Genomic DNA, 22,556 nt, shown 5'->3' on the forward strand with positions numbered 1-22,556 from the left:
CTTTCTTTGCTTCCTGGGCTTTACAAACCTTGGAATTTTTTCTTTCTCTACAGTAGATAACAGACACTAACAGAAGCCACCAGATACATCCCCATTTCAGTTACTTACGAGGGGAGTATGGCTGCAAGGATGCACACAGCTGTGACTTTGCATTTGAAGAGTTACTGCTGTGCCTGGGATGCAGAAAGAAATGTAGTATCTCCGAACCATTCAAATCAGGAGATTCTTAATGTACACCACTGGTGCCTTCTATGGTGTGTGTCACTCTTAAGGTGATAAGAGTAGAAAAAGAGCTGATCTCATGATCTCACTGCACTTCTTATTGCAGAGACCTCTCCCTTTTCAGGGATTTTGTGGCAGAGTATTGGTGAGGAGGGCAATCTTGACCAAGCCTTAGACAGTGTGGTCAAAGATCTGACCAGAAGACATTTATCCCTCCGAGGGAAGGTCTTATGCAGAGCCTCCAGCAGAAAACAGCTTCACCATGCTGCAGGACACATGACCAACAGCCTGTCTTCTTGGAGCTGCCAGATGCTCACAAGGTAACAGTGTTGCACTCACATCTGGGCAGATGATAACCCTTCCTTTTCTCCTCTGCAAGGGGAGTTTCAAGTATGTGGGCCTGTCTGGCTTCTGGGCTAGGGTCCCCCACCTGCTTCTCCCCAGAGTCAGCCTGGTTTCTGGGTCCCTGTGTGCCCTTAATTATTTCAGAAGTGGTTTGTCAGCGCTCTTAGTGCGCGCGCACACAGCATTACAGGCTGGTGCAGGTGAATGTGCATGAGGTTATGTGGCCATGGCTGAGGTGTGACTTTCAAATCCAGCTAAACCACTTTCACCCATCTTCTACATACAGCTTTGTTTCTCAGGTGTCAGGGTGTTCCTCTCAGCTGTGAGTATCTACACTGAGTGACTGTATTTTCAGTAACACTAATCTATGGTAGAAAGAGCTTCAGATCCAAGGGAAGTCTAGAAAGAAACCCTCATTCAGATCAGAGTTGGTTGAGTTTGCCATGTGTATTTTCTGATCCTCACATTCCACCTCTAAAAACTGAGCTAATGCTTCCCGAATCCTAGAAGTGTACAGGGCTCTCATTATTTATTTAGGAAACACAGTGAGAGCTCTGAATGGGATGAGGTGGTAGTGTGGGGAAGAAGAGGAAGGAAACTTGTCTGACAATGCAATGGCTACAAACGAGGTTGTGCAAGTCTGCAGATCTGTCAAGAGGTTTCGCTGTAGACACGTTAAAGCCTTTCTCTTAGACGGAGTCAAAGTCAGATGTGTTTGAACATATGATGTGTCCTTTTACATAGTGTCAAAGCAGAAGTTTGCTGTTGTAATGGTGTAGAATCACTTGAAAAATGACCTTTTAAGACTGGTGGCAATCAGCAAGTGGGGGAGAGCACTGAAAGCCAAGCTCGGGCTTTGTGGTGCTCTGCCACGGGATCAGAAAGGCTGTACAAAAATGGCAGCTACCCTGGATGGGAGGCAGGCTCTTATTTATGTGCCTATGGATGCAACACCACAGCACTGACAATGGGAGTAAAAGAACTAAAATTACCCTATTACCCAATCAGTGCATTGCAGCACATTGAAGCAATATCGGGTAGCACTGTGGCAAGGGAGTGCACTTCTTCCTCATAGCCAGCCTGCCCGCACAGGGGTGGGCACGAATGGAAAATGCAAAAACAATTCTTGCCCTTTATTCCCATTCTCTGCATTTTTGCTAGGTTGAGGGCAGGCAGCTGCAGGAAAGGCGAGTGGTGTGCCTCGCCAAGTAGGGTGAGTACCACCAGTGGGGCTCCTGCTCTTCCCAGCGTGGTGCTGGCTGCCCTGTGTGCTGCAGGGATGGGGCTACTCTCATATTCTGCACCGCAATGTTGGGTGCTGTCCCCGTACCTCACCATGTGGAAGTGACCCCTGTGCAAGAGCCTCTCACATTCCTCAAATCCCACTGAAGTCTCTGGAACAGGACTGACATGAGGTGTAAGCTCCATGCCATGTCTCAGGATGCAGTTCCAGTGGCAGGGAGTGGTGGCAGGCAGCTAGTTCTCATTTCCTGCTGCATGCTGTTGTTGCCTGATAGTGCATCCATGCAAACAGCGATGTGTATCCATTTCAAACCCGGGGGGTGTAGTACCATCAGGTTGCAGTAGTTAAACAAAATAATCAGAGATGTATAAGCCATCCCCAGCATCTCTTGGACATGTGAATGTGTCACAGGTAGGAAGAACATAAACATAGAAATCCAATTTCTAGGATCTCTGCTACAGCATCTTTTAAAAACATCAGCAGCAACAAAACAAAACCGAAGCCTTTGTCTAGACGCTTGTTTCCTAATGCTGAATGCCAGGAGTTATTTCTCTTGTACCTTTCTGGAGACTTTCTGGCTGGAGAATGTCCTCTTTCCAGAGGAAATCCTTTTAACTTTTAGCAGCTTGAGACTCTAATTGGATGAAATAATAGCTTGGCACTCCCCCAAGCAATATGATTTTTATCTTTTTTGTTGTCTGCAAAAGTCTGGCTTGTTCCAGTCTTGTGAGTCACAGAGGGAATGTGGATGGCAGAGGATGCTGGTGTCCAGACCGGGCTGTGGGTGATGTAGGCATGCAGTCCTCAGTGGGACATGGCCATGGAGGGCTGAGGTGTCCTCCCCAAAGCTGGGGTGGTTCTGCCTGCCCCAGGGCTGGCATGGTCTTGTCACCGATGCTGGTGTGGCTCTGGGCAGCTTCGTTCTCATTACGTTATTCAAAGGGGATTTTTTGTTGGCTACTGCTCTAGTTTCTCCAGGTGACTCATCTTCTAATAATTATGGATTCGTGCTTTGTCTCTGCCAAACACTAACTATTCATCAGCTTCAACTAGCATGTTTTGATGTTTTCAGTGGAGACTTAGATTTGATGGTTTATTTAGCCCAGAAGTAAGCCTGATAGAGTAAACACCAGAGCTTTGAACCTCTCTGGATTTTGTTTCTATATGGCAGATTAAACAAACCAAAGCATTCAGCGCAAGTCTCTTCCTGGGGCCTCAGGGTGCAGAGGAGCAGCCCTTGCCTTTGCTGTAACACCCTGCCCTCCTGTGTCCCCAGGGTGGGGTGGCCCTGCCTAGCCCTGCTGCCCTCAGCTCGGGCGCCAGGGAGGGTGGCTTACCCAGGCGAGGACGATGCTCTGGCTTCAACTGCAATACGTGCTGAGCAAAGGTGGTTGAGCTGCAGCAGGAAGCTGCAGGGGATCTCCTCTCAGATTCTCCTCTGGCTTATTAGAGTTTATCATCAGCTGGCTGAATGCCAACAGGACTGCACTGACCCCGCAGCTCCTCCTGGGGCTATCAAGGCTGGGATGTGCAGGACAGGCTTATGCTGAGCCAAAACGAGGATTGCTGTGTGTCCCCTTGCCCTTCCCCAACAAGGAACCGCCAACCTCCTGTGCCAGCATCGCTTCCCACAGGGCGTTTCTTTCCCTTCTCCGTTTACCATCTTTACAGCTTGTTTTCCCTCCGGCATCTGCACGGCTGCCTCCAACAAAGCACTGGCAGACAATCTTATCTCGGGGCACAGCCCGTCCCGCTCTGCCTGCTGCGGCATCTCGGTTGCAGCAAGGTCTCTGCAGGATGCCACAGCAGCTCTGCTGCAAAAAGTCTCATGGAAAGGTCTGTGCTGTGCTCACCATTGCTTAGAGGGAGAATTATCCAGGTGGGAGGGGTGACTGAGGCTATTTTCCCCCTCCTTGGCTTATTTGTTTTATTTGCAAGGCTTTTTGTGTGTGTGTCCCCTGGGTTTGTGGTTTTTGTATTTTGGTGATCCAAATGGTTGTGCTCTGTGGCATCTGTGGGAAAGGGCCTTGCATGGATTTCAAGAAATGAGGCTTTAAACCTGCCAGGGAAGAGAGGTTGAGAACTTTCACTGCTTATGCCTTCAAGCAGATATTCCTAATAACTAATGCACCTGAAACTATTAAAATACGGATACAAATAGCGCCAGAATTAATTAAAGAAACTTAACCATTTCTCTTGCCCAGCCACACCTTGCAAATGAGGAAATGTTTAGTCTTATGCAAAAATTTGAAAGAGATCAGCCTGAAAGCCTTGTGGCATCTGCTCCATGCACATTGCTGGGGCAGTGTCGAGGCATTTCGCGGAGCTCTTAGTGAAAGGTGTTTGTTCTCTAAAGGCTTGCTGTTACAGCCTCACGTCTTCGGCAAAGTCTACAGGAGGCTGAGAGTTTCCGGGCGCAGTGCTGAAGACTGGACCCATTAGAGTGAATGGCAGTCCTGTTTGCTTTCCAAGGAGCTTATAAATGGACTCTCAGATGCTGTGTCAGTGGGCAAGCACTCAATATGACTGGTGTTGTAGTGAGGTGAGTTTTATGGTTAGAGCCTCGTTCAGCAGCCAGCCATCTGCGTTATCAGACTGTTTACTTTTGTTTCTGAAGTCCAACACATGTGCATCACTTTACTAAGCACAGGGGCCAAGGAACTGTTATACGCCACTGCTTTTGGCTGGCTCCCAACATACGCATTTTTAGGGTTTATTTTCCTTTCTTTTAGCATGAAGTTTAGAAACTTTTGCTGACAAAAGTTGAAATACCAATTTAATCACATGAGTCTACAGAGCTGTCAAAAATATCAAGTAGCATGAAGTTTGCAATAAGTCATTGGAACTTGGAACCCTGCTGCTGACAGTTGAGCAACTACCACTTGCTGAGGTCAAAACTACAAAAAAAAAAAAGCTTTAAGTGCGTTTTTAACCTTAAAAAAAAAAAAGGTCAATGTGGAAAAGCAGAATCTGTGCTTGTGTGTTTGTGATCTCTCCATCAAATTTGCTCAACATGCCATGTGAAATCCAGATTTTCTTTGGCTGTCAGATATTGACCATCATCCCCTCGTGAAGCCCTGCCCTTCAGAAATGGCAGCAGTCAGTGGGTTTGCCCACCTGTAGCTGTGCATCACAGGTTCCTGGGGAGAAGGGGGAAGATGGAAAGCAAGCACGGAGCCCTGCATGGCTGTGCCTCGCGCTAGTGACCTGCGGGTTCCTGCCCTGAAGATCTGGCTATGCCTGCACCTGACCCTGGTGTGTACCTCTGCTCTGTGCTGGGAAAGAGTTTGGGTCAACCCACATGTTTTTGGGTAGACTAGCTCCAGAAAGCAAAACTGAGTGTCTGCACACTGATAAGGGGTGCTGGCATGCAGGGTTTGATGCAGCTCTGGAGTTGCACTGCGTTGCCACGTGTTCGTTGTACCCTTTGGTGGGTGCTGTGAGTCGTCATAAGGTGACGCCTGCAGGAAAAAGAGGTGGATATGGCAGTTTCTTCCTACAGCTGCTTCCATGAGATGGACAGAAGTTGGGTGTTCTCTGACCTGGTTTTGGCTAAGTGATTTGCACAGAGCAGGCAGTTTTGCCTGTCCTTCAAAGACTGCAGGTAATGGAAGCTTTTTTACATAACATCTAGAAGGTGATATTATGATTTAGGCCAAGGAGTACTTTTTTCACATTGAGACGCTTACAGAAGCCAACAACAAAGAAGCTGACATTCCTGCTGAAGCAGCTCCTTCAGCACGAGCCACGTTGCCCAGCTGCTGTGTGGCAGGGGGATGCACTGGGGACCAGAAGCCTTGGTCATGCCCATTTCCATGGGTGTTGCATACATCAGGGCTCTGCTGTTGTAATTCCGGTGGTGCAATCCTGCCACTTCCTCAGTAACTCAGAGCCTTTCTGGACAGGATGGGAAAAGCAGAAACATCTGTAAAGGTCAATGCTGAAGTCCTTCAGGATTAATCCCCAAGACATGAAGAAACAAGGATAGAAGTGGTGCAGAGGTGATTTGTTTTTTATCCATCATTGCAGATTGCTTTCAACTGTGAATTTCTCGATAAATATTTAATATTCACTACACAATTCCATTTTGACATGAAATCTCCAGGGATGCACAGTCCTGATACAGAGGGAGGAAAAAAAAAAAGAAAAGAAACAAAGATAAACTACTCCTTTTCCTGCTTGTGGTATTTATTTCAGTGTTTCCAGGTTCCTGCAGTGTCTTTGCATGTCATTGCTCACTTGTTTGTCTTCAGAATCCTTCATTTCTCACTTGTCTGAAATTGCTGCACTGCTATTGCGCTATGGAAAACAAATTTTTTTGCCTCAATATTTGCAAAGCTACCCACAGTGCAACAGACCTCCCTGAGCTTCAGTGGAGGTGGGACTGCTGAACTAAAGGGGAAAAGCTCCGTCGGGCAAAGGACCACCCTGTGTGTGTGGAGCCATCCTGGTCACCCCCATGTGCTGGCAGGGGTCTGGTGAGGCTGGGAGCTGCTGCTGAGTGCTGTGGTCTGTCCTGGTGTGATTTCATAAAGTTAACAGCCAGGGTCGGGTGATGCGATGCGCTGCCTTCAGACACAGCATGCGCAAACCCAGCCCGCTGCTGAGACAAAAGTGGCTTTAAGCCCTGTCTATCCATCTATCTCATCCATCTGGTTTACTTTCGCCAGCTGGCATGAAAGGCTCTTTTATCTAAAACTATTTCCAGCTATTTCTCCTTTCAGAAACTCTTGAGTGTTCGCATGACTTGTAAGAGCTATTTCCATCATTTTTGGCTGGAAAGCATTCCAGATTCAAACTTCATGGCAGGTATTTGAACACGTTCCCTTGCTTTACTAATGGCTCTGAGAGCAGTTCATCATGCACAGGAAGGGCATGTCTCCTGCTCAAAATACCCATTATTTTCTCACGTTGTGCTCAACACCCCTTGAGAAGTTGCAGGTTGGCAGTGTGTTGTTCACAGGAACGGGCAGGAGCTGTTTGTGCGCTCCATCATCTCAGGTCAGGCAGTGGAGAGGAGCTGGCAGTGAGCAGCATTGTGCTGGGGCCGCGAACCTGCCGATGCTGTTTGCCACCTCTCGAAGAAGCACTTGATGCGAAGTCAAGGCTGTTGCTGTTGTGCAGTAGTTGGCTCGCTTAGAAAGATCTTCTTCTTTGTGTTTTCTTTCCCCCCTCAGATGTAGCACTTTGTGGCCAAATCACACAATCTCAAGGGAGCGTTCTGGCTGAAGAAATGACTTCAGAATTTGGCCTAACATAACTTTAAGATAAAAGCTTTTATGTAATCGCTAATTCACAGTCACAGTTGCTTCAGTTTCTCTTGTTATCATTCTGAAGTTATTTTTTTCATGCTGGGAGTTGGATTTTCCTGGCATCACATCTGTTTTCAGAGATGTATACACCACAACTGCTGACAACTTAGAGCCTGATCCCATGTTCCTCGACCCTGGCTGTAGCTTGTTTTTTCTGGCACCGCTTTAAAGCTTCCCATCTCCACTTGTCTTCTGATGACCAGTGGCGGCCCTTCAGCTGCAGGAGGAATGCCTGATGCAGTCCTGCTCGTCTCGATCTCTTCTGTTCCTGGGACAGCAGTGCAGTTTGGTACCAGTCCTTCACAGCTAGGCTTCACAGCTAGCTGTGTGCTGGACAGGACAGCAGTATGCCTGTTTATCTCCCTTCTGCTTGTCTGGGTTTATTTTTGTTGTTATTGTTACATTCAGTTATGTTTTTTTCCATAGGCCTCTTTCCTTGCTTTTTCTCATCTTAAATCAGTCGTTTTTTGAGTTTCCTTGGTACTGAGGGGGGAGCTCCAGTTGCCATTCAGTGACATGCAGCAGCCTGCTGTGTGCGCTCCTTCCATGTCCTCATTCAGGTCTCAGCGTGCTTCCTTCTCCCTGAAGCTTTATCTGAGCCTTGTGGTTTCCATCACAGCTGCACACAGCTGACGTGATGCAGCCTTCATCCCATAGAGCTGCTGTTTGCTTTTAAGCAGTCAGCCTCTTCCATCCTTTGCTTATCTCCCAGGCACAGAGTGAGGTTGTGCCCACTCCTGCTGGCAAGCTGCTTTGAGATCCTCTGATGAAAGGTCTGCTGTAAATGCCGAGGATCATCATAGTCGCGTGATCGCTTCTGTTTCCAGGGAGCTGTCTAGCAGGCTGAAGGTATGCAGCATCCTAACGAAACCATGGCAGAAAATGCTTGCCAGCAGCAGGCTGATGCATGGAGCAGAACTGAAGCAAGAAAGCTGCCCCATCCTTCGTGGCTGTCTCTTGCTGTGGCTCCAGCCAGACCTGCAGGCCCACCGTGCAACTGCAGCATGGAGAAACAGCAGAGAAGCTCTTCCGGCACAGATAAGCCTAACTCCTGACAGTCCAAAGCAAAGCAAGGATTTACTCTGAGCAACAGTTGGAGTGAGCAGAGTACATATCTGGTCTCAGCTTTGCTTGGGCTTTCATGATGGCCTCCAGTCACAACAGCCTCATTTTTCAGACACAGGTTGCTGCTGCTCATCAGGCTTGAATGAACTCTGGCCAGGCTTGGACCTCTACATGCTGGAGGGGAGAAAAAAAAAAAAAAAAAAAAAAAAACAGAAAATAAAAAACCACCTCAGGCCGCAGCAGCAGGAGGCCAGAGGCGTTGGAGAGATGGGGCGATGTGTTTGGATATGCACAAGGCAGCCTCTGTTCTGCTTAATTTTGGAACAGCTATTAGCTTGTGACCTTCCGTGCTCAAGGTGGCGGGCCGGCGATCCACAGGCCTGGCTGTTTCAGGCTGTGTCTCACGGGCACAATGCCTTTGGCAGCATGGGCTAGTGCTGGCATGAAGGGCCCGTTGTTGAGGTGCCTTGGGTGGGCAGAAGCTGCAGGGAGAGGCTCCTCAGTGTGCCAGGGGCCATGAGCGGCAGCGTGCATTAACTGCTCACACCTGCAGAAGCCGCGGGAGGAGATAGCACGGTAGCAGCAGCTGCCCCCGAAATTATTTGTGCACGTTTGGCTCCGAAGGCTCTCGCACAGCTGGCTGGAGGTCACTGCGAGCACTGATAAGGATTTGCCAAACAGCAAGAAGACAGGACAAGGTCAGGGTCAGGGGCTCTTCTGGTAGCGAGGCAGAGCATGTTTAGCAAACATCATTATCTTCTGAATTGGGGTGAGAGATTTCATCGACAAAACACATAGGGGAGGTCTGGACACTAGCAGAGGGCAGGAGAAATCTGCTTTACAGCTTTTGGCTGAGTTGAGAGAAACATGGGAATTGCTGCTTCCTTCCAAAACTGAGGATTAGCTTCAGGGAGCCAAGGGCTAGACGCAGAGAAACTTTCGGACCTTTTTCTCTTGCCTCTGAACACTGCATGGCTGGCGACATGGGTTCTCCACCACAGCCTGTTGCTGCTACCCTGTGGTCCTCTTGCTGTGTCCCTGCCTTCCAGGGGGAGACCTGGTCCTGGTTCCCCAGAGGATGGTGAGGAGGAGCAGAGCTCCTGTGCAGCTCTGGCTCTGCACTTAGTTATCCAAATTCAGGGACAGCTGAAGGGAGGCTTCATGTCTGGTAGCTCTTTGGCTGGTTGGCAGAGAGGAGCCCTGGTGCAGCTCATGGGCACGAGGAAAGCAGCTGGGAGGGCTTGCAGGTGCTTGGTTCTTCTGCATGATGGGGTGGCTAAAGGTGATGTGTGGCCTTTGAACCTGTGCCTCACCTGGGGAACATGTCCCTGGGCAGGGCAGCTGCAGGACAGATACAACCCTGATGGCTTCTTTGGGGTGCAGAGTGTAATGGTGTTCCCGAAACCCATGAGAGGGAGTAGCACAAGTGTCTGGGGAGGGGGAGTTGGATGCATCCCAGCAGAGGAAGGAAAAGAGGATGGGTCTGTCTGGGGGAGATGGGCATTAGTGGGACGCTGAGGTGTAGGGATTGATCAGTGGCCAGAGGGAGCTGGGGGGGAGTCTGTCTCCTTGGGGATGTGCTTCTTCCTCCAGCCTCCATCCACTGCTGCACATGCTGATTTCAGCCCTTGCCAGCAGCATGTAGCAGCAGCATGCCTGTATCTGGGAAGGTCTGGAAGGTTGGAGATGTTTGCTGTTTTTGCTGACTTTTAATCCCTGATGGCAGAGCAGCGAAGCCCCCCACATGCCTCCCTGCATGGGAGGTGGTAGCACCGCTGGGCAGGCAGACCAGCATCTCTGCACTGACAGGCCAAGACTGGGGGTTCCCCCCTCTTCTCCATGCCTGGGGGGTTCCTCATGCTGCTCTGTTCTCCTTTACTTGTACAGCTGGTGGGGCCAGTACTGAGCAGCACCTCTATTACCCTGCAAATAGTTGCCTCTAGGGAAAATGCAAATCCACAGAGAAGTTTGGTAGATATCAGAGGTCTGAGTTTAAGTATTGCCTTTTTTTCTTAAAACCACAAATGTAAATTCTGAATTGCTTAACCCTCCCCGGAACTCTTCCTCTTTTTTCCCTCCAGGCTGCCCTCTCTCCTGCCCGCAGCTTTCCTTCCTGTTTCTGTTCAATGCTCAGTTCAGGTGTTTGTGATCCTCTCTGCTCTCTATTTGTGTCCCCCTTCACCTTTCTCTGGAGAGGTGCAAGCTCCAGCAGCTCCTGGGGGAGAGGTGCAGGGGGCCATTTATCCTTGTGCTGAACATAATCTCTCCAAAGTTGTCGAGATGGCTAAAAGCAAATGCATACAAAAGTGAAACTGGAAAAAAAAAGTGCTAGAGAGGGGATCCCCTGCTCAGGCACGGATTTTACTGAACTCTGTGAAGAAGAGTAGAAAAATAACAGACTCTTTTTTTTAGAAATGAAGGGAAATTTTTCCTTTATCACTCTCTGCCCACTTGTTCCCCCTGCTTATTTATGCTGTGTACTTCTAATCACGAATCACAAGCAGAGGAAGAGGTTTTGTAGTGTAGACTGTGCTCCCCAGGCCAGTGGTTGGTCAGCCCACTTCATTCTGAAGATGACCTATGGAGGTTGTACCTCACTTGCAGATCAAAGGTTTTCAGTTCTCTGGTGTGGAAAGACAGGAAACAGTCAGATGGGTTTTGTTTTTCCTTGTAGACCTGTGAGAGGCAGCTAGGCCATACAGAGACACGGACCCATTTTTTGATCTGAAGGGGTGTTCTTTACAGATTAAAATGTTTCCAAATTGTCAGGCAGCAGCTGCCATGTTACAGGAACAGCCTTGGAGGAGAATCACAGCTGCCAGAGGAGATGAAAAAAAAAAAAACGCTGAAGAAAGGCAGGGGACAAACACAGGTCCAACCATTCCCCTGTCCCCACTAGCTGTCCTGGCTTGGAGCACGGTGTGTTCTTCGGGAAGAGGAGTAATGTTGAGGTGTCACATCCGTAAGTCTTGGTGTCGTTCTGGTGCCACCACTGCCACCGCTCTGAACAGTTGGGGACAATTTGCATGCATGGCTGGTTTGCCACTGAAAAACTTCATTGTAAACCAGCAAATAACTATTGTATTTTGTAGTCGCTGCTTTTCTATTTTAGGAGAATGGCTGGCATGGACAACCAGCAACAGGCATGGTCACGCTGCTTCCTGTTGGCCCCTGCCATGGCAAAGGGAGAGCAAGTTCACCAAGGCTTCATCAGGTGGTTTCATTTGTTCTCAAGGGGGAGTTTTTATTAGCCTTCTGCTAGAAGCGTTGTGTTGATTGGATAAATACTCTCAGGTCTAATTGTCTGTGAGAAATTAGAGAACAAAAAGGAAGAGGTGGCTTCTGAAAGCCAACTTGGCCTTGTACTGTCAACTAGCTCATTTAGGGAATGATTAAAAAGGAGGGGGGGAAGGAGGAATGTAGGAGTAGGAGGAGAGTGTGTTGGAGATGCTGTGAGCACTGCTCCCAGCCGCCTGTCGCGAGTGTGAGAAGGCGCAGGTAGCTCTCAGGAATGAAGCCCTGCAGGTCTGTGGCAATGACATATCCCTCTGCTGAGGACGAGAAGATAGTTCTGACACAACTCAACATATCGCTGTTTCTGACTAAGTCCATTGTTGGATTTAATGAACAAGTAAGTGATGTTTCAAACTGATAAACACCCTGCAGCAAATTTCCCATTTTATGTTGCAATGAGTGAGCCAAGGAAGTTTGGGCAAGCTGTAAAGGGCCTTCAGTGTACGGTTTAAGTCTTTATTCAAAGTGGAGGCGTTTCTCAGAGCTAGCATGAAAGTTTCTCTCACCTCCACCCCCAAAATGGAGATAAAGTTTCCACAGACTAAGCAGTGTTATCTCTAAAAACAAGACAGTGACTGCTACGAACATTGCTGGTAGTTCATTATCACAGTGAGATATGCATTATGAAACATAACATCTGTTAACTATTTCACTGCTAATCCTTCTAGATACCAAATATTTCATTTGTGTGTCTATCCTATCCTGCAACATGCAACTTCCTTCTTGACCACCAAAAGCTTGCCTGTCCCATGCCCACCTGCTTACGCTTCCAGGCTTGAGACTTGGCATCTTTTTGTGATACAATTCTGTGTTACCAATAGGAGACCATTTACTATCCCCAAAACAGGAAATGTGGGGCCAGTATACAAGAAAAGAAGTTCAGTATCAAAATAAATCTTTCCAGGGACTGCCCCAAAGCAGTGCATTTTTTTTTTTGTTAAATTAATTAAAAGTCTCCTGTTGAAAGGTAAGCAAAGCTGCCACAAAATTTATCTTTTGATATAGGATGATGTCAAAGACTACGGTGAGTTCATTGTAGAATATGGTTTGTCTTGCAGTAGATTGCATAAGAACAGGGTAGAGTTAGAAATATCCAGGGCTGAAAACAATAACTCATACTTGCAAATATTTGTTGTTTTCAAATGCTGGACAGTTGCTGCTATTTTCTGCGATTGGGAGACAAAGAAGAGTGAAGCCATAGTAGCCTTCAGACAGGCTTTTGTGAGTCTAAAGGCCGAAAGTAATGTCTGGCACAGATTATTTAACTGGGCTAAAGGGGAAACAAATTCCCTCTGAGGCAGGAAATTCAATTTACCATTTCCTTAAAGTAGTATCGTGAGAGTGAGAGCGGCCTCTGTTGCATGGTGCCAAGGAGGCTTTATCAGTCTGAGATCTTGGCAGGACAGACCAGACTGGTTGTCGATTGCTGTGGATAGTGCTTTTCCTGCCGATCAGAAAGAACAGAAAGGAATTGACTTTTCACCACAAAGGACTCGCCCAGGGTTTCAGTCAATCTTTTCTCCATTTGAGTCTGAGAGACTTGGGCTATGATGCCACTTGCCTGCTTTTGTCACGGCTTGGTGTTCGTGTGACCCTCTTTTGTGGAATCTATTTTCCCAAGATGAAGCTGAGCCCTGGAAAAGGAGCAGAAACCAGCAGTCAGTTCAGGCGAGGTGTGAGTGATGATGGTAGGCTGAGGGAAGGCACGCAAAGGAAACGTGTCAGTGCTGAAGAAAGGTACTTCGGGAGCCAGAGTGCTTCTAAAATCCCCGGAGGACTTGCCGTTTCTTGTTCTGCATATCATGTGCCCACTTTCCTATAATTACAATCTTTCCACAGCCACTCTCACTGTTCTGACCTTTAACTCCTAGGGGACCCACATGGGAGCATATTAATGACTCTGTGTGACACCCCAGATTTAACCCTGATGGGAAAATCTATGTAAAATAAGTAACTGAATGCTTCCAATGGTAACAGCGTCTGCATGTGATTACTTGTTTGTCTGCATTGGCTGAAGCTTTAGCTGCTAACTCAGCAGACTGTGAGTAGACAGTATTGTCTTTTCAGTTCATTCTGGCTGCAGTTCAGGATGTTAATAATAATCCAGAGAGCTATATAAGGCTTGGATCCTAGCTATCGGAAACCACCTCTCTCTCGACCTCCTGGTACAGGAGGTGAGATCTTGGAGATGATCCTGCTGACAGTTCCCTCATGTAGCAATGAATGGGAGGCATTCATGGTGGAGACTTGTTTCAAATCCATTATTTATTTGGGTACTACTTAGGATTCAGAATGGGTGTACTTATTTGTAGGAAAGTCTGTGAACATCTTGATTACTGTTTTAGCATATGTTTATGCATCAGAGTCAATGCTACAGGGATGCTTTGTTTTTAAATCAGGAACAGAATATGCCCTGAAAACTAAACATTGGGCCATGTAGTTATCCTCCTTCCCCAACACTTATGACAGCACTGAGAGAACGCTCTGGCCAAGCTGATAGGCAGCCAAGTATAATTTATGGCTTATTTTCAACTGATCTGTTGACTTCATGAAAGGCCTTGTCAAAAAGAACAGTCCCCTGAGTCCTAACAATGATAACAGTTGTGTGGCGTCAGCGCTGAAAAACTCTTGGATAATAGTGAAACCATCCTGAGAAATCCTTTTAAAGTGCCTAAAAAATCACATTTTCTAAAATAAATGGGTCTAAAGCTATTGTTTGATAGTTCATTTTTGTTTTCTTCATGCCTTGTTCATATTATTTTCCACTGATTAGAATATTCTCTTGGAAGCCTGAAAACAATTCTTTGTATGCCTGATAATTAAAAAAAAAAACACACACATGCATTGTTCAAATGAAATGCTGCTAACAATGACATGTTCTATTTCATTTACATACAGTCTTGAATTTGCAAGCGACATCATTGTGTTTGCATGTGCATCAGTATGGCCAACAGCAGGAAACACCCAAGATGTGTATCAGCCTTACTGCTCACTTCAGTGACTTGCTCTAGCACAGACATAGCGTAAAGGGCAGTCCTGGTGCCCTGAAAGGGCCTGTGTCATTCAAAGCTCCCTCGCCCTAGGGCAAGATGGCTGTGCCCTGCTGTGTGGCCTTAGTGCACGTTAGGGTGATACCTAAGGGAGCTTGCAGCCGCTGTACCCTGGCTCTTCTGTTGCCATTCTCCTTGCAGCCTGCCCCAGGAATGCTTCCACGCGCATCCTTGTCCCTGCCTGGCTGCTAGAGCACCAAACAACAGTTGTAAAAGAGCATCTATTTCATAAGTTTTTTTCTCTCATTCTCTATTTTTTTTAATCAGTCTCTTCTTAGTTAAGTTCGAAACTGTTGTTTTGTCAGGTTAAGTTCTTCCTGGTGGAAATGTGCAGTGTTTCAGGCAGAATACCATCCTCTGAAATCTTGGTAAATTTTTCAGGTTTTCTCTCATCTCTCCCCTGCCCTTTTCTGGACCAATACAACAGACTCTGCAAGTCTTTGTTATCTTGAGTATTTTCCCACTGGTCTTATTTGACATTGCTGAATATTAGGCTAGTGAAGTTCTAACTCACAGTTAAACAGATAAAACAATGTCACAGCAAGAATTATAAATATGTCCTTGTCCCAGCCCATAACAATGAGCGAGTCCGCGAGTGACGGTTCAGATCTCTGGTTTCCTCTCACCACCGTGGGAAAAGGAAGCTGTTTCTGTGCTTAGACAGCACTGATTGCTTCCTACATCTGTGTGGTGCAGTGGGGGCCAGCCCCTCCTGGGCTCTGCCCGCCAGCTCCAGAGAATCGGGTGTAGCTGCTTTGCAGCTCCAGCTCTGCAGCGTGACCCACGTGTGTGGCCAGGGACCCTTTGCATTCTCCATAGCCGCACCAGGCTGGAAGGGAGCAGACCCTGCAGGAGAAGGGCTTCTGCAAAATTCAAAACAGGAGGGAAGGAGGAAAAAAGTCTTGTAAACTGCTGGGAATGTGCAGCCAGGAGATTAGTCTAAGGCCCTGATACAAGCTCTGGTGAAACAGCTCCACAGCCTCAGGGGGGTTCTTTTGCAGGCCCCTGTGGCCTTCACAAGGGTGCCTTCTGGATCATGGTCTGGGTTTTTGTAAAACAAGGGAGGAAACAGTTGTATAAAATAGCATGAGTCTTGTTTCTTCTTTCTAGGAAAACAAAACACAATAAAAATCTAATCCATTTTGTTGTGAGAATGAAAGTGTTTTAAAGCAGAAAATCCGTTTATATGATTCCTTGTGGAGGAGAGCTCCCAATGTTAATTAATGAGCCCAAACTAGGACCATTAAAACAAGCAGGACTTCAGCCATTTACTTCAGGCTGAGCAGGTTTTGATATATGTCATAAACAATTACAGCATTTTTTTTTCTACCATCTAAGCAGCGAAAGTGCTGTGCAACCCACACAGTTAGGTTGTTTTCTGTGAACACAGTAGATCTCACTTTATTGGTAGGTAGCGCTGGGTAAAAGTATGTTGCATAGTTTGGTGTCTTTGCTAAGCCAAAAAGAACAGTGGATTTTGGGCCCACAAAAAATACTCAGTGCTGCCTTTTTTTCCCCTTCTTGGAGGTAAAACTATTGTTTGGTGTTGGTAGTTGTTTTTTTCTTCTTCTAAAGGTTATTTCTTGACAGTTCACATTCCACAAATAACAGGAAGGATATTGTGGTTTACATGTGGTTGTAATTCTGGAAAGTGGCAATAAGAATTACAATCTGGCATTCTATATTTTATTATCTCTCACCAATATCCAGGTTGGATGTGTATACTGTATATTGCAACAAACTTCAAAAATATTCTTATAATTATCAGCCACACAAACTCAACTTGACCCTAGGAGTGTCAAACTATGTCTCTGGCCTAAGCATCACAGTGATAAAAATCCTATTAGAGTTTAATAATTCTCTTGATGATGCAAGAATCAGATCAAATCTATTTCACCTGTTAGGACTTGTGAAGAGGAATGAAGTTACTCAAAGGCTTTTTATTGTCATTAAAAGCCTATCTGATTTGCAGCTACACCATTTTATGTAGAGGTATTTAATATTTTGAGGCGTGGAATTGGGTTTTAGAATTTGTATTTTTTGTTCCCCCATTCTTGAAATTGGTGGAGGAATTTAGGCAGAGGGAAGCATTTCCCATAATCTGCCCATAGGGAGAGCTTGGATAGGAAGGCACCCTCTGCGTGCAGGATGTTTTTAGGAACCTTTTCTACTCTATACCCAGTAAAACTCGTTTGAAGGAGCCTTGCTCGGCCGGAACATCACACACTGCATTCCAGCTGCAGCTCTCCCATCAGCTGCCGGCCTTAATTATCTCCAGTCCTGTGTAACGTAGCAAAGGTTAAAGCACACAAACAGCCCAGCCGGCTGACTTTATCTTTGTTTTGAGACCATAAACCCTCCTTAACGCACGAAGCACGGAACGGGTTGGCCTGGGCGAGGCAGGTGTTTGAAGCCGTGCAAGCAGGGCAGGATTTGGGGGGTTAAAGGGCAGAAGCGGCGGGGCTGGACGGGAGGACGGGGCCCCTCCGGGGCCGGCTGCCCGGAGAGGTTTCCCCGGCGCTGGGGGCCGGGGCCGCTCCCTCAGCGCCGCCATTTGCCGCCGCCCCCTGCCCGGCTTCGTGCGGCGGGGCGCGCTGCACCCCCCACAACATGGCGGCGCCCTGTGCGCGCGGCGGGGCCCCTCTTCACCTCCCCGGAGGCCCGCCTCTATGGTGCGGGGCGGGCGGGGCGCGGGGCGGCTCTGCCAGGCGGGGCGGGGCGGGGCGGCGGTCGGAGCGAGTCCCCTTTGTGTCTGGCGCGAGGGAGGGCGGCCGTTGGTGCCGGCGGGCGGGAGGGGGCGCGAGCCGCGGGGAGCGGGGGGCGGCGGAGCGGCGGCGGCTGCTCGGCGGGCACGGGAAGGAGGCGGAGCGGAGCCCAGCCCAGCCGCCCCTCTCCGGCGAGCCCCACGGGGCTGAGGCGTTCCCTGCCCGCCGGGCAGAGCTGCGGGAGGAGACCGGGCCGGGGGCTGCCCGCCGCCGAGGAGGCTCCCGGAGCGAGGAGAGGAGAGGAGAGGCGAGGAAGGAGCGCGTTCCCCCGGCGCGGGGAAGGGCCTCGCCGTGCCGTGCCGCGCCGTGCCTCCCGGTGCTCCGGGCCCCACCTCGTCGGGGTGGCCGGGGGGGGGGGCGTCGCCGCTGCGCCGGGGGGCGGCGGGCCGGGGCTGCGCGGCGGAGGCAGATGGGCCGAGGGGCGGCCGCAGCCGTCGCCCACACAGCGGAGCGGGTTTCGCCCCGCCGTCGAGCGGCCCAGCGGTTCCCCGAGACCCTGGCCGTGTGAGGCGGCCGTGGGGACGGGGCCGGGCTGCGCCCCTTCCCTGAGCCCCTAGAGCCGGCCGGGACTGACAGCCGCTGCCTCCCGCCTGGATATGTTTCCTTCCCAACCCGGCTGCTTCTTCGACATCGTGAAGCTGCGTGGGAAATAAGCCGCCTTCCCGGCACGACGAGCACGGCGCCTGTCCCGGGAGGAGGGCGATGCGGCCGGCGGCAGCCGCCTTTCCCCCCGCTCCTCCGGCCGCCGAGACATGAGGGCAGGCTGCTGTAATGGAGTAAGAGCGGAGACGGCTCCCCTCACCTGCCATTTGCCCTCCCGGACTGGATTGTGAACCGAGAGAGCTCAGTAAGGCCGCTGGAAAAAAGGAGGAAATTCCTCTCGTCCGTATATTTTTTTTTCTTCTCTTTCTGCCTCGATCCTCGGCTCCCCCAGGTATGACTGCCTCACTGCAGCACCTCTTGCTGGTGCTCCTGCTCTCCAGTGCCACCCTGCTGCTCAGCACTGCGGCTGGTAAGTAGCCAGTGGCTGCACGGAACTGGCCATTTTGGCACGGCCGAGGGGGTGGGGTCCGCCGGCATTTGCACACATCTGGGTCTCCTTAAAAAGTGCTGGGCATGTATTTCAGCTGCGAAGCGTGATAAAGTTTTGAAAGCCCGATCTGTTAGGGCGTCTCGGAATACAAAATCTGCTTTATTGCGTAAATGAACTCGACCTGCATCCAGGATGCACGTTTTGTCTCGATCTGCTTCTCTCGTCTACTCGCTTATTTCAGTTTTGGAAACACAAATAGTCTTTTTGTTTTGCATGCCTTGCCCTTTGTAAGGTAACGCAGGCGTTTTTAATATATATTTTAATCGTCAGCAGAGCTGTGCCTGTTTTGCTGTGGGATCTTTGGGCACAGCCATTTTTAATTTTATCAGCATCAAGGCTTTTAGGGGCCTTAAACTGGCTACAGTTTTATGACAGACTTATTGTAAGGTATATTTTTTTTCTTGGGGGAGAGATCTGAAGCAAAAATGAGGCATTTTCCCTCATGATTGTAGAGGAGTAACATAAAATGCTGTTGAGGAGCACTGAAAGGTCTCACAGAGTACTCTTTTTTATTAAAAAGTTAGAAGTGTATACTGTAAGATCATCCTTATTCATATTTTATAATATATACTTGTAATTTTGCTTGGAAGCTTGATGTTAGACACATGAAATGTTTGGTCCTGATATTGGAAGAGAGACGTGCGTTGGTCTGGCATCCTTTGGCTTTCTGTCATGGTGACAGATGAGCATGTTGGAGCTTTCTGAGTGTTACCCAGCGTCGTTAGGCACTAATGCCAACGCTTCTCACTGCATACATTTTCCAGCAATTCTGGAAGACTCCTGTGACTTTGGTGTCTTTTTGCTAATCAGGACCCAGTCTGCAATGCTGGGTCTTTCTAGCATTATTTTAGTAGTTAGATGTGTATAGTTCCTAAACGAATCCTTGTAAGAAAAATACAGCGTGTAGGCAGTTTCTTCATTGCTCTGACTGGATGGATAGCCCCGGATTTTCTTGCTTCTGCTTTTTAAGAGGTCTCTTTCGGGAGGATATTAACATGATATAATTGATGTTGCCTATATCATCCTGACCTTTGACTATTGTAATTTTAGATTGATCTCTGCAGTGTCTGTCTGTGGTAGTTTCTTGGGAGTATTTTTTCTCTTTCCTTCTGGAAGAAGGGACTTCTGAAGGTCAGAAGTCTTGATACTAAAACACGCATGAATTGAGAGCGCCTGGTATCTAACTGTTCTTTCAAATACAATGATAATAATAATAATAATAATAAAGTAGGCTTTTTTTCCCCCCCATCACAAAACCTTGAGCGAGTTGGTAATTTCTTTGCCTTGCCGAGGGAGAAGGGGTACTGAAGGAGTGAGGACAGATTTGAACCAGGCCAAGGGCTGGGCAGGTGTGGTACGAGCCTGTTCGCACAGTTTTGCCAGTTCACCTCAATCCTGACCTGGCAGCAGCATTCCTGTATTTCAGTTCTGTTTTTTCCTTGTTAAAAGGGTTTTAACAATGCCAGCTTGGCTATTTTGTGCATAGTAGCCTATTATCCCATTGTGATTTATTTCTTAATTGTGAAATTTTAACAATCCACACTATAAAAAACCTTGGTCATAATCCTCTGTAAGAGTAATTACATGAATGATTTGAGCTTTAGTTAAAGTAACTAATTATTGATTTTAAGTTTACACTCCATTTCAGAAAAAAGAAGTCTATACATGGGGAGGCTACACTAATGTGTAATTCTGCCCTTTTATGTTCATGAAAGAGCCAACACTACTACTTCTCTTCCCCTCCCCCCAAAGTATGAACTGTATGCTCACATCAGCGTAGAAAACGCTGGCTTTCTAGCTTTGAAAACCCTTACTAATTGTTCCTTCTGATCAGTGATGGATCTTGCGTCTCTGCAATACGTGGAACTGAGTGTTTATAGATGCAAAATTGTGACATCAGAGGGAAAGTATTTTCATAACAGGTTTGTAGATTTTGGCCTTGAGAAGAATCTCTAGGACTCCTTGGGGAGAGCTCAGTAAAGACCTGAGCTTAGGATGGTCGGGAAGGAAGAGATGTGGAGATGCATAAAGAAGATGGAAAATCTTGAAGTGGGGCTGTAGATGACAGTTTCACTTTTAATCTAGAATACGAATGAAGAATTAAGGTAGTCCTTCCTTCACCTTGATAAATGAGGATATAACACAGAACTGGCTCTAGATTCAAGTGGGGCTTTTCCTTTTTTTTTTTTTCTTCTGATTTTTAGGAGAAAAGTATTACTGGCTTCCTTTATAAAATCCAAATTTTGACAGATATCCAATAGCTCTGTATTTAAGTTGTATATTAATCCTTATAAAGAGAATTGCTACAGTGAGAACATTTTACCCATACTAGTCTAAGGTAAATGAGGGATTTACAAAAGTTATATTGAAAATATGATTTGGACCGCTTTGTTCTTCATTTCTCAAATGACTTGAAATATCTCTAAATCTTTCGTTTAGAACTATGAGCCATATTTATACTCCCCTATATTTTGGAGGATTTGAATGCATTAATTGTGAGGGTTGTGCCTGAAGAGGTGGCTGGTGAACCTTTGAGCTGTTCCACAATATTGCTAAAGAATTTCATTTGGGTGTTCATATGGACTAGATATTAATCTTTCTTTGGTTTCATTTGCTTGCCTTCTGTGATACGCAATACCAAACCACTTCTCCTTCTTTCTTTATATCCACAGTAGACAGCATTCCTTTGGAAATGTAGACAGTAGACAGCATTACTCGTGGAAAATATAAAATGAAAATTAAAGCGAGCAGAATGTCCTTTTATCTTTGTGGGTCTCTTCCTTAAGTCTGTACCTGTGTGGTTCCACAGGGCTGCGGGATTTCCAGTGTGCATAGAATTGGATAGAGATTTAAGTTGTTTTTTTTTAACGATCATTTTAATTATTAATTAAAATGAGTGAACTGAAGCTTCTTTATCCTGTTCTGTCTTGCAGTTAAAATTACTGTAGTGTCTTGGTCTAATTTGTTTGAAATATGAATTGTGTGACATAAGGATGGACTCCTTTTGGCCATTCAAATCAGTTATTTTATCAGTGTTTAGAATTAGTAACTGATTTATTAATCAGTTTTCTTAAACCTATCTGTATCCTCAGTGTCAACTTCTTGACTAGAGCTATACCCTTTGTTAGTGGCTCATTCAGTTGTAATCTGAAATCATATAAATTTTTCAGTTTAACTTGTGGGAGCTTTTTCAGAAGTATTAGCCTAGCAGCGGGAGATGGACTATTTACTTGAGGGAGACAACTGGTGTGCTTGATGGAAAACCACGTACAAGTGCAGCCTTTGGGGCAGAATAGGGCTTCGTTAGCCCTCCAGTAGAGAGTAAGAGTTGTGCACGGACCCCTTCACCTTGCTGAGAAGAGCCTCTTTTCCATTAGGTTGTCTACGTGAAGCTCTGATATTTCAGCTAAGCTGCCTCCAGTTCTCAAGCAAACCTGGGTATTTCTGGACCGTGTTGTGTGGTGTAGGCATAGTGCGCGAGGAAGTGGAAGCTATGCTAGCCAGGTGGCTAAGGAGCCCGGATTGGAAGCTCTGAGCCCTTACACAGGCACTTCACTTCAGTATGAATGATTTTACCCTCAAAGGAACCATGTGTAAAAGGTTGGCTAAATTGTCTGTTCTCTGCTGAAGGAAGGCAAACCTTATTTCATTGTGGACAAAGATGGAAGCTTAAGAGTATTTCCTGTAAGGATTATTCTCATGATGAAGTGGTTGTTTTGATGACCTCTCTGACACATATTACAAACTTCTCTTAAAAAAAAATAATATATATATATATATATAGTTGACTTTTGCATTGTTGTCCCACCTGCCTTTTTATATCTCCTTAAGTATTTCCCAGCAGTCTGTATAGTCAGTGTCATTGTTTCCTTGGCAGATGTTACACTCCTTCGTGTTTCTCACCATAGGGAAGAGAGGGGTAATTTATTAGGTTCTTTGCAAACGTTTCATTCCCAAAAGCAGAGTGCATGGTTTACAGTCACAGGAAATGTATTGTGTTGGGGCTCAAAGTCTGGCCACGCCATGAACATGTGCTGTGCTGTCATTTTCTGAGCAGACTCTAACTTCCCTAGCGGAGCTGCGTGTAAGCAGGGTGCAAAGTTCCATTCAGAACAAAATATTTATGTCCTGAATCAAATGGGCGTGATGATGCTGTGCAATGGGTAG

General features: G+C 47.2%; 1 protein-coding gene and 1 long non-coding RNA gene across 2 annotated transcripts in view; both read left to right on the forward strand.

The window, feature by feature from the left end:
- Positions 1 to 12,414, forward strand: LOC121072336. The gene is made up of 3 exons (XR_005821128.1): positions 1 to 254; positions 347 to 542; positions 11,300 to 12,414. It is a non-coding gene; the product is annotated as an uncharacterized LOC121072336 (long non-coding RNA).
- Positions 12,415 to 17,337: 4,923 nt separating this feature from the next.
- BMPR2 (bone morphogenetic protein receptor type 2) overlaps positions 17,338 to 22,556 on the forward strand; it is a 112,066-nt gene continuing 106,847 nt past the window's right edge. Inside the window, exon 1 of the mRNA XM_040561845.1 lies at positions 17,338 to 18,308. Coding sequence (XP_040417779.1) covers positions 18,233 to 18,308 — 76 coding nt within the window. The 5' untranslated portion in view covers positions 17,338 to 18,232. The remainder of the gene's footprint in view (positions 18,309 to 22,556) is intronic.

The sequence above is a fragment of the Cygnus olor genome, chromosome 6 (genome assembly GCF_009769625.2).
Source record: "Cygnus olor isolate bCygOlo1 chromosome 6, bCygOlo1.pri.v2, whole genome shotgun sequence".
NCBI classification, from domain to species: domain Eukaryota; kingdom Metazoa; phylum Chordata; class Aves; order Anseriformes; family Anatidae; genus Cygnus; species Cygnus olor.